Consider the following 12,917-nt stretch of genomic DNA (forward strand, 5'->3'; position numbering starts at 1 on the left):
GGTATGGGTGCCAATGAGACAACTCTACTGACAATAGATATAGGAAGATGGGGTATGAGTGCCAATGAGACAACTCTACTGACAATAGATATAGGAAGATGGGGTATGGGTGCCAATGAGACAACTCTCCATCCAATAGATATAGGAAGATGGGGCATGGGTGCCAATAAGACAACTCTCCATCCAATTGATATAGGAAGATGGGGTATGAGTGCCAATGAGACAACTCTCCATCTAATAGATATAGGAAGATGGGGTATGAGGGCCAATGCGACAACTCTACTGACAATAGATATAGGAAGATGGGGTATGGGTGCCAATGAGACAACTCTCCATCCAATAGATATAGGAAGATGGGGTATGAGTGCCAATGAGACAACTCTCCATCCAATAGATATAGGAAGATGGGGTATGAGTGCCAATGCGACAACTCTACTGACAATAGATATAGGAAGATGGGGTATAGGTGCCAATGAGACAACTCTACTGACAATAGATATAGGAAGATGGGGTATGAGTGCCAATGAGACAACTCTATTGACAATAGATATAGGAAGATGGGGTATGAGTGCCAATGAGACAACAATCCAACCAATAGATATAGGAAGATGGGGTATGAGTGCCAATGAGACAACTCTACTGACAATAGATATAGGAAGATGGGGTATGGGTGCCAATGAGACAACTCTACTGACAATAGATATAGGAAGATGGGGTATGAGTGCCAATGAGACAACTCTACTGACAATAGATATAGGAAGATGGGGTATGGGTGCCAATGAGACAACTCTCCATCCAATAGATATAGGAAGATGGGGCATGGGTGCCAATAAGACAACTCTCCATCCAATTGATATAGGAAGATGGGGTATGAGTGCCAATGAGACAACTCTCCATCTAATAGATATAGGAAGATGGGGTATGAGGGCCAATGCGACAACTCTACTGACAATAGATATAGGAAGATGGGGTATGGGTGCCAATGAGACAACTCTCCATCCAATAGATATAGGAAGATGGGGTATGAGTGCCAATGAGACAACTCTCCACCCAATAGATATAGGAAGATGGGGTATGAGTGCCAATGCGACAACTCTACTGACAATAGATATAGGAAGATGGGGTATGAGTGCCAATGAGACAACTCTTCATCCAATAGATATAGTAAGATGGGGTATGAGTGCCAATGAGACAACTCTACTGACAATAGATATAGGAAGATGGGGTATGAGTGCCAATGAGACAACTCTACTGACAATAGATATAGGAAGATGGGGTCTGGGTGCCAATGAGACAACTCTCCATCAAATAGATATAGGAAGATGGGGGTATGGGTGCCAATGAGACAACTCTCCATCCAAGGAACAATTTATAAAAATAAACCATTATAGATCAAGGTATGGCCTTCAACGCGGAGCCTTGGTCCACACCGAACAGCAAGCTATACAGGGTCCCCAAAATCACTAGAGTAAAACCATTCAAACGAGAAAACCAACGGTCTAATCTATATAAAAACGAGAAACAAGAAACACTTATGATTCACATAAATAGTCAACATGCAACCACTGAACATCAGATTCCTAACTTAGAACAGATGCAAACAATTGCAGCGGGGTTAAACGTTTTAATGATACCAAACTTTCTGACTTTTCTGAAACAATAGTATAACATTACAACATATAGAAAGACACACAATTAAATATCAATTGGAAGGCTTATCTCAATCAAAAAACAGTAGTAACACACAATGAACGAATAAATTTGATCTGTGATACAATGCAAATGCACATAGTTAATAAGACTAAAGGATGAATAATTAAGGTAAAAAGTACATAAATAGGTTTAAACTAAGGTAAAATTTTAAATTCTTGAAAAAAAAACGAAATCAACATAAAAGACAAACAAAGAGCGAGCAACACGAACCCCATCAACATAGGAGGTGATATAAAGGGTAAACCGTTCCTGCTCCACATGCATGGTCAAATTTTGCATTGGCTGAATATAAAATTTTCAATGTTTATGAACTATTATACTGATCTATACTAATAATTGTCACAGTTTTCGTTTCAAATTGTTTTTTGCTGGACAGTGTTTAAACATGTTGTGTGAATGTTATGCATTGTGTCTCAATATTTATTTCAGAAATAATAATATTTCAATTCTGTTATGCTGATAATGCATACCTCTATAATGTTTCGAAAAGACAAGTTACGGATCGTCAATTTGGTTTGGATCAGGCAAAATATCCACAATTATTGTTACTGCAAAATCCAAATCTGAAATATTAAGATTGAGTTGTCTCTCTTTGTCCAACTCTTTGATGAATGTCACCAATACTTACTAAATTAGTGCTGACATTTTTATGATTATAAGTATTTTTTATACAATAAAAACAATTATTATTTTAATCAACTTCTCTTGTCTTATTAGGTTTTTTTTAATATTTTGTTACTGAATATTAAAATGCAAACTTGATTTAACTTTGATAAGTAAATACAAATATCTATGAAATTCAATGTATTTATCAATTAATCAAAAAGGTAGAAAATAAAGAAAAAGTAGGGTATAATATCACAGGACACAATTTCACTTTGTAAGTCTTATGATTGGCTACTGTTATGCCGAAAAGAAAGATTACTCCGGTTGTTGTAAAAACCGGCGTACCGGAAATGGGTAAAGCAAACACCACCATGTAATGGCGACGACCATAGACTGAAACAGAATTATCTATTTTTGTCTCTCTTTTTGCACTTAAATTCTGGGAAACGGATATCTTAATGCCATAATGTCATTCAGGAATAATCAAATGTTTCAAAGACCAAATCAGGTTAATGTTTGCCTGTATTAACTTTTTTTTCTAATATGCTTTGTCGCTGAATGAGCATGAACTATTTGCCACTGAACTTCAGTCTGAACGTTAAGGTTCATCATAACAAACGGACAAATATGGCTGTATTTACATGTCAAAAAGTACTCTGAGTACAGACTTACCTGTGAAGTTGGAAAAGTTTTAATACCTGGCATCCACTAGATATATTAAAGTTAAATGCATTTTGTGTTTCAGAAAGATAAAATCTCTTTTGGATTTTGATGGGCATTTTGTTTCCTTCATGCTAAAGGTGTGAAAATTAACTAAGTTGTGGTATAACTTTGAGATGCTCCCTCATGTGAAAAATAAACGGTTTGTGTTGTTTTGATTGTCCTTTTAATTAAAATTGACATGGACAAAAGGTATCTTCACAACTATAGGTGAGTTAAAGAGTTTATCTGAGTCAGTGAGTGGACAGTATCAAAGTAGTTCATGTGTTTGTTTATTTTTACACCTTCTGCAGAAAGGAAAAAAAATGCCCATCAAAAACAATGAAAAACCAAGAAAGATTTTATCTTTCTAAAACACAAAATGCATTTAACTTTTATATTTCTAGTGGATGCTAGGCCTTAAAACTTTCCAAACAGCACAGGTGTCTGTACACAGAGTAGTCTTTGAGGTGAAAATACGTCCATATTTGTCCATTTGTTATGATGAACCTTAAGAAACTCCAGATAAGAATTGTAGATATACACAGTTATCAATCTTACAATGTTTAATCCAAATCAGGTTAGGAATAAAAATAAAGCTCAGTCAAAATGAGGGGCAGTCCCTCCTGATAATACATGCGATATGAAAAATGCCATGTAATAATCTGATAATACCTCAAGTAGATGTTTTTTATGTGACATGTTGTCATATAGATAAGGAGGCTTGAAATGATGCCATACAGATTATAGGTTTGACATGACGTCATACAGATTAGGGATTTGATAAAGACTTTGCAACAGTGATTGCAATCGATGATGTGACGTCATACAGATTAAAGGTGTGATAAAGCTTTTGCAACCATGCTGATATCGATATCATCACGGCTGGCTGATATAGCACGCTTGCCAATGATTGTATTACACATACAATTTATCTGTATTTACTACTAAGTATATAATGAATACAAATATTCGGCAAATTTCTCTACAATCTATTAATATCATACTCTATTAAAAAATAAAATAAACTAGACATCAATCAAAAAAATAAAAATCAGGGCCAATGGACCCTGGGCGAACAGGTACTCGAGTGAACGTGAATCAGGGCGAATGGACATGTCTTCCTCTGAAATAGTTTATTTTCACTGTGGTACAAAGGTTCCTGTAAAATTTAACATCACTTTAGAAAATATCTGATGCCACAAAGGAAAAGTGATTATTGTAAGATGTCATTACATAATTATGATTAGTTCAAAGTGTGCAGATTCTTGGGTCAAGCAGCATAGATTTCCAAATAGCAATTCATAAGGTCTATTTGAAGTCCTTGAATTTTTCTAAATACATGTAAATCAAGCATTAATCCTTTCAATAGGTCAGGAATAACTAGTGTTTGGTGGATGATGCCTAGTTATAAACCCAATAAGTCAGGAATAACTAGTATTTGGTGGATGATGCCTAGTTATAAACCCAATTTTTACAAAACATGCAAAATGCAGCAAAGCAATTACATGTCACCAAGGAGTACTCATCAAGGCATAAGATAGTATACAATGATATATGCAAAATGATGCTCAAGTGCATGTTCTTTAAAAAAAAAAAAGTGATTAAAACAGCATTATACCTCAATTAGTCTATCAAACTATAATGCATAATATGATGATATACATGTATGTTAAATGGTGGACCTGAATTGAGATGTAATCCATGGTGAAGGATATGTCAAACCATGGTTATTCCTACGGTTGGTTACCTGATCAAGTTATGATTTGAAATAAATATTGTTAACTAGCCTGAACTACCAATAGACTCATGAAATTATGAAGAATTCTCAGCCACATGTCAAATTAAACAAAGACCCCTTGTCACGGCTTTGTCAAGGTTTGGCAAAACTAGTTACAGTAACTTTTAAGAAATCAGGATAAACAGCAGTTTAATACGATTGATTGACTGATTCTATACACATAATTAGTGGTAATTGATTTTTTTACAATTAAAAAACCCATGATGATAACTAAGTTTGAATAATTTGTAAATATATATAGTTTTGACATTTTTAAAAATTTGATTTGATTTCAGTTTCAGGCATCAACACCTCAGGCCTTTAACCAACAACAGCAGCTTGGAAATGTCAGATTTACTACCAACACCTCCACAGCTAGGATGCAAAATATGTTCAACCCACTACAGACATCGGTACAAGCTGGAATGCCACCCTGGGGAGCAGGGGTAGCAGTACAGGCAGGTCAACAAAACTTTCAGCCTCAGATTATCCCAGCAGGGTTACAGAATCCTGCAATGGCCAATATGACCAACCCTCAACAGAATGCCGCTAACATGATGGGATTGCTAGCTAACCAACAGTTACTGGCACAGGCAGCTGGCTTAGTAGCTACTCCTGGTCTAGGAGTTGGAATGCAGGTACCGTATGCCATTATGATTTGACCTTTTTCCGTTATTGTAAACTTCAGTGCTTACACACTGAATCACTTTAAAATCACTCTAGATGATATGGTGTTGAGAAAAAGATTTTAAAATAGTTTGATTGCTGATGAAGGGTTGGATCACACAAAATCCGTAGAAATCCTCTTTCCTGTCAATACTGAAAGCTTAATATTATATCTCAAAATGATTGCATTGCCTATATTTTTTAAGGATATATATATATATATATATACAAATGTATTTTAAATGCATCCTACTTTAACCTGAAAAACTGGTCTGAAATGTACTCATAAATTCATACATGAACTATTTTTTTAGTTATTCAACCTATGTAAACTCCCGAAATAAGCTACAAATAAAAAACCTAAAGACGTCCATTTTAGACAGCTAATAATGTCATTCACTATCTATGCGATTGCATAACTTTATGAAGATTGTTAGATTCACCATATCGTTTTATGGTTTGTGTACTGACAGTAATTTTATTCTAAATAAGAATTTGGACATTTGCAGGTGCCCTTTACTGGACAGGGGATTCTTGGTGCAGGACCAATGAGAGGACAGTTACCTCAAGTATTTCAAAATGTAGGACAAACTGGCTTAGGTAATAGTGGACAATATTCACCGAAATCAAATATGAACCAGCGTAATTCTAAATCATCCAATCAAAATCGTGGTCGTCAATCAAATGACAGAAGTTCAGGAAATAAGGATCAAAGGTCATTTGATCGATCAAGAAGTGATAACAGAGGGAGCCGTGATCAGAGTAAAGACAGAAAAATTAGGGAGGATAAAAAAGATCCACGACGTGAAGACAGACGAGGTGATCAAAAATCAAACAGAGGAGATGATCAGAGAGACAGTAAAAATGTTGACAGACGAAGGGATGGGAGCCGAGACAATAGGAAATACGACCAACCAGATGATAGGAGGAGTGATTTCAGAGAGGATAGAAAAAATCGTAATGACAGGAACATTGATAGACTTGATGACAGACGAGATGTTAGAAAAGATGATAAAAATTTCCTCAGAAAAGATGAGGGCAAAAGGGATGATAAAAGGTAAAGTATACATATACATACATGTATACCTTCATGGGGAATCAATGAGCTAATGACACAGGCAGTCTAAAGTATACATATATATGCCCTCATGGGGAATCAATGAATATGAGCTAATGACACAGGCAGTCTAAACCAGATCACATATATATATATATACCTTCATGGGGAATCAATGAATATGAGCAAATGACACAGGCAGTCTAAATAAAATTGAGAAAGGAAATGGGGAATGTGTCAAAGCGACAACAACCTGACCATAGAGCAGACAACAGCCGAAGGCCACCAATGGGTCTTCAATGTAGCGAGAATTCCCGCACCCGTAGGTGTCCTTCAGCTGGCCCTTAAAAATATGTATACTAGTACAGTGATAATGGACGTCATACTAAACTCCGAATTATACACAAGAAACTGAAATTAAAAATCATACAAGACTTACAAAGGCCAGAGGCTCCTGACTTGGGACAGGCGCAAAATTGCCGCGGGGTTAAACATGTTTATGAGATCTCAACCCTCCCCCTATACCTCTAGCCAATGTAGAAAAGTAAACGCATAACAATACGCACATTAAAATTCAGTTCAAGAGAAGTCCGAGTCCGATGTCAAAAGATGTAACAAAAGAAAATAAATAAAATGACAATAATACATAAATAACAACAGACTACTAGCAGTTAACTGACATGCCAGCTCCAGACCTCAATTAAACTGATTGAAAGATTATGTCTGCATCATATGAATATCAGGCACAATCCCTCCCCTTAGGGGTTTAGTATCATACTATCATAAAATATATGAGAAGAACATAACCCGTGTAATGCCAATAACTGTTTTTAAAAAAATAAATGTGTTTAGTTCCGATGCAAAGACCCTATAAGTGAATCAATATTAAAGCCAAAATATGCAATCTTTAATGACCTGACAACAGTATCATAACTATATCCCTTCTTAATAAGTCTGTTTAAAGGTTTTGTAAGCTTTTGAGGTGAATACTGACATTTTTGTGCTTTGTAAAGAATATTACCATAAAAGTTTGGATGTGAAATACCTGAACGTATAAGATGTCTGCATGTTGAGTTATATTTACGAATTATTTCCTTATACCGGTGATAAAATTTAGTAAATGTTTTGACCAGTTTGTGATATCGAAAACCCTGGTGTAATAATTTTTCAGTAATACATAAATTTCTCTTGCTAAAATCTAATACGTATACGTTGTAACATACGCGAGCGAATCGTAGAAGTTGAGATATAAAAAAACGTCACCATCTAAAAATGGATAATTTACGATAGGAAATGAAAAATAATCCCTTTTACCATAAATTTTGTATTAAGCTTCCCGTTAATGATATAGATACCAAGATCGAGGAAAGAGCAGTGGTCATTGTTAGTATTAGCGTTATTCAAAGTAAGTTCAACAGGATAAATTTCTTTAGTATACATACTGAAGTCGTCATTATTGAGAGCCAATATATCATCCAAATATCTAAAAGTATTTTTAAATTTTTGTATCAAATGTTGTTTTGATGGGTCTTTGTTAATTTTAGTCATAAATTGTAACTCATAACAATACAAAAACAGGTCCGCAATAAGTGGTGCACATTTAGTCCCCATTGGAATTCCAATAACTTGACGATATAAGGAATCTCCAAAGCGAACAAAAATGTTATCAAGTAAAAATTCAAGCGCATATATACATGTAGTATCAAAGCATGTCCAATTGACATAGTTCTTTTGTTTATCGCTACTAAAAAATGACCTAAAAGAGTTTGAACATATATACTCGCATTCTGACTTTTTATTAAATGCCCAGTTAATAAGGGATGTGAATTTTTTCTTAATAAGAATATGAGGCAAAGTGGTATAAAGGGTAGAAAAATCCAAACTTTGGACAGATTCAAAATCACCAATATATGCATGCAATTTATCAAGTACTTCCAACGAGTTTTTGACACTCCAAAAGTAATTAATTCCACTATTTTCAAAGGCTTTATTTGAACAATTTATTATCAGGTTTTTTATTGTACCAAGTGTACTAGTAAGTAAAACAGACAATTTAGTAGTGGAACAATGGCTTGAAGATGAAATAAAGTATATTATATGTTATTCAGGTCTCAGACAGGATATATACTGTGACATTCCCGGCTTAGAGTTTATATCCCCTGAGCCGAAGGCGAAGGGGATATAAGCCCTAAGCCGGGAATGTCACAGTATATACCCTTTCTGAGACCTGAATTACACATATATTACGGATTACCCCTGACTTAATGTTATTTTCCAGTGCAGGTATTTGTTGACAACACTGTCATATATATATTGAAAAACCCAACCTGATATGTTCGGCATACGTGAAGGATTTTCTAATTTGCTGTGAACATAATTTTATCGTGTATGTAATAATTTATAATAACACTTTTAACATTAAATTTAAGTATTAAAAGTGTAAAATGCGTGATTTTGTATCAAAAATGTATTATTGACTGAAGCATGTCATTATTTTCCCTCTGTGAGCCTCTGACAGTCTGATAGCTTTTGACTACGTCACATAGTAACCGGTGTTATGATGACGTTTTTGAGGTTCCAATTGGGGATAAAAACGTCGTATATACCCCGGCAGTTTCCTGAATATATACTGACATCTCTGTGTTGTTATCCAATCACAAACCTCGACACATTTGTAATCTGTTATATATATACATATACTTTCATGGGGAATCAATGAATATGAGCAAATGACACAGGCAGTCTAAACCAGCTCAAGGGAAGGAAGAATGATTTTATTGGTAGAACACATTCAGTCATGATGTGTAAATGTGTGTTCTACTAACATTTGACTAATGAAATCATTCTTCGTGACATGGTGAATTAGTGGATTACATTTTACAAGTCTGTTAATAATGATAGTAGTCAATATAGCAAGTTAAATTTGTTTTATTTATGAAGGATTTTGTGCACATTAATCTGAAACATTTTGCCAAAGGGAAATAACCCTTGATTTAAAAAGAAAATCCAAAAATATCTACCAGACATAATATTATAGAAAGAATTACATTATATTCTTCAAAAATATATTTTGATATTTCATTTACAGTGGAGATAAAAGAAAACCATTCAGTGACAGAAAAGACATTGATAGAAGAAGTACAAAGGGAGATAATAGGAACAAAGGTGAAGGTGATAGGTCAAAGGGAGATAACGATAGAGCAAGAGATTTTGGGAGGAGAAGTAACCAAGGAAGTAGATCTCGTAGAGATGACGACCAATCAGACAATGCTTCCAGGTTTGATTTATAACACACAACAAAGAAATCTAACTCTTATTCATCATTTATTAATTTTACCAGATAATTTTTCATTTTGAGTCAGCAATGATTTTGGAAACAGAAACTTGCCTGGTCACAAAATTAACATTTTTATGATACTAAAAAGATTACATTCAGATTGCATGTGATCTTTTTTTTTTCTTCGAAAAATCCAAATTCGTCTAAAAGTATTGAAAATGTGTAAATGACTTGTGCTGCTGATATTCAATACAAATACATATCAGCTAGTGAACTCCTTTTCAAGAGAGTGGAATTCCTTGGTACTATTTATATGTATACATGTAAATAGAACAGACTTTAAATTTATGAATAACTTCCATCAGATATATTGGTTAGAGATTGTAAGCCAATTTTGATTTAAAAAAAACTATAATACTAGTATATTAAAGGATATAGGTAGTTTGAGTATAAGAAAATCATAATCAGTAGATGATTAAGGAATTTTTTGTGGACTTTATTTTATAGTCCAGACAAGAAAAGAATGAGGACAAAAGACAGCACAAAAGCCTCAACCTCTTCAAAGAAGTCCAAGTCTGAAGACCAGGAGAGTTATTCTGATGTGGAGGATACAATAGAGGATGTGATAGAGGAAGAGATACCAGCTTGGTTGAGGTGTTCTCCGTCAGATCTGTACTTCACCAGGGACAATAAAGTAGGTTCTAATCAGGCTTTCTGTTATATCAACATGATCTAGATGAAAACCATTATAGATTTTATTATACCCTTTCACAGAGTGGTGGTATATTAGAACATACACAATATTATAACAAACCTTGGTACAGATGTATAAAAAAAAATATATAGGTGTTAGCCCTTTATGATTTTAATTGTTTTTCACTCACAGAGTTGGTGGTATACATAAAGAACACACAATATATAAACATTGGTTCAGACTTTGTAGGATTAGGTAGAACATTTTGGTATTATTCAGAGAAAAGGAAAATTAGCAAAGAAACAATCAATAAATCAAAGATAATACACATATGATACAGGATTCTCTTTAGGAATTTAGTGTGATAAGTCCAAAGTCATTATTTCAAAATTTTGGTTATTTCCACCATTAAATTGATCCTCTTTGTCAAAAGTTTTGACAGTTTAAATTAAAAAGGGAAAATTCAGGACAAATTTCAGTGCTTTAGCAAGAACCCTGATGTCAGATAGACATGACAGAATGTTGATACAAAATCCAGTCTCCCACATTCCGGATGTTAAGTGTTTAGTCTCAGAAAGAGTATGCTTTCATTTAAATATCAAAATAAAAGGATAACAGAAAAGTTTTTCAAAATAAAGTTTTGGAAAATGTTGCCCATTCCTTTTATTGAAAAATCTACATATTTGCCCATAAACAGATATAAAATGTTACAACTCTTTTTTTAGTTACAGCTATATAATTTTAAACCTAATTTGCAGTATTTCATTACCTATTTCTGTGAAAAGAGAATATGAGTGATTCTGATAGATAATCGTTTATATTTTTAAAAATTGATTATACTTACAGTTATTGCTATCTTTGATAAGTCTTGGCAATCTGAATTAAAAGTCAAGGTTATTTTTAGGATTCAGTTGACCTCTAAATAAAATGTCTGACAAGATCTGATCATCAATTAAAATGTATTGTTATAACTTATGTTTCAGAATTGATGGTTATAATCCATTATTGTTGTTTATTATTACTTATATGAGTGATTTTTGTCAAAAGATGGCTACAGATTGAGGGTCCAGCAAATGTCCCAATAGCCAGATTTTACTATTCAAATTCAAATGACTAAAATTAATACCAACTTTTGTCAAATTGAATTTTGAAAAAATACCAATATCAGACATTTTAGTTAAAAACAACAATCATTTGTCAGAAATTGTATTTTATGGTAATCAGCTAATAAGGTCCTCCTCTTGAATGGTTACAAGATTAGGTACAAATAATCATATGATATGCCATAACTTCATGCCACATTACAAAAGCAGAGCAATAATCTATCAAATTTAAACAAGCGTTGGGAATTACATTTGGTCAATCAGGCCAACTTTTGTATTTATAAACTGGCTACAATAAATTTACTAACCTTTAGCATGATTTCTATTAACAAAAGTTATTGGCACAATGGGCAATTTACTATCAGGTCTGAATAGTTTTTCATACAAATATGTTGCAAAAGCCAATGGGGAAGTTTATTTGGATCTCTTAAAATTATTAAGTTTCGTAATTTCAAGTCTATGAAATGCATGATGGTGGCTTTGGTATGCTCAAAATAAAATAGATTCCCATATAATCTCCAATAGTATAAAACTTAATTAGGTAGATGTATATCAGCCAGACAAGATTAGTGCGCAAGTATCAGACCAGACCCTGTAAAGAATCTCACAGAATTAATAGAGCATATTTCATAAAGCATTGCTGGTCTTACTTATTGTTTTAGATGATAAAAGACACAACTTTAATTTATGCCTGCCTTGGTGGACGAGATTTACATGTTGGTCTGGATTGTGATGAATTTCATCTGGTACCAGGAGCAATTGTATCCCAGGTTACAGTAGAGGCTGCCCAGAGAGCAGTACAGATTCAAGGTCACAAGACTGTTTATTTCATAGCAGGTATACCAGATCTCCTGACAACACTTACATCACCTGGTTATGAAGAAACCATCTTTGAAGACCAGAATCTCTTTGATACATTTTATGGTCAGATGCGACAGACAGAATTGGCCTTGAAACTTCACAATTGTCATGTAGTGTTTAGTACCATATCGTCCATGAGTCTGAGAGAATATAATGAGAACAACAAGAAGATGGGAAAGACGTACACACTGAGATTTGTGAAAGATTATCCAGAAATGCAGGAGAATCTCCATCGATTACTGAAGCAGATTAACAGTACAATTACTGCTATTAATACAAGACAGAAGTTATTAACTCCCTTTATACACTCACATGTCAACAAGTGGTCTACGGAGAAAAACAAAACTGTTTATCGTCTTAACAAGCTTTTGGATGGACTGAATCCATGTGGTACTATAGTGGATGGATGGAGGACCACAATTAACAAGACAATCTTAAAGAATAAAATCATGATGTCCAAG

At 34.0% G+C, this 12,917-nt stretch overlaps 1 protein-coding gene across 1 annotated transcript in view; it reads left to right on the top strand.

Annotated features, from left to right (window-relative positions):
• The first annotated feature begins 2,662 nt into the window (after positions 1-2,662).
• Positions 2,663-12,917, top strand: part of LOC143063163 (ribonuclease 3-like) — a 42,945-nt gene continuing 32,690 nt past the window's right edge. The window contains exons 1-5 of the mRNA XM_076235152.1: positions 2,663-2,827; positions 5,095-5,436; positions 5,974-6,521; positions 9,610-9,798; positions 10,306-10,492. Coding sequence (XP_076091267.1) covers positions 2,786-2,827; positions 5,095-5,436; positions 5,974-6,521; positions 9,610-9,798; positions 10,306-10,492 — 1,308 coding nt within the window. The 5' untranslated portion in view covers positions 2,663-2,785. The remainder of the gene's footprint in view (positions 2,828-5,094; positions 5,437-5,973; positions 6,522-9,609; positions 9,799-10,305; positions 10,493-12,917) is intronic.

Source organism: Mytilus galloprovincialis, chromosome 2, assembly GCF_965363235.1.
Source record: "Mytilus galloprovincialis chromosome 2, xbMytGall1.hap1.1, whole genome shotgun sequence".
NCBI lineage: Eukaryota > Metazoa > Mollusca > Bivalvia > Mytilida > Mytilidae > Mytilus > Mytilus galloprovincialis.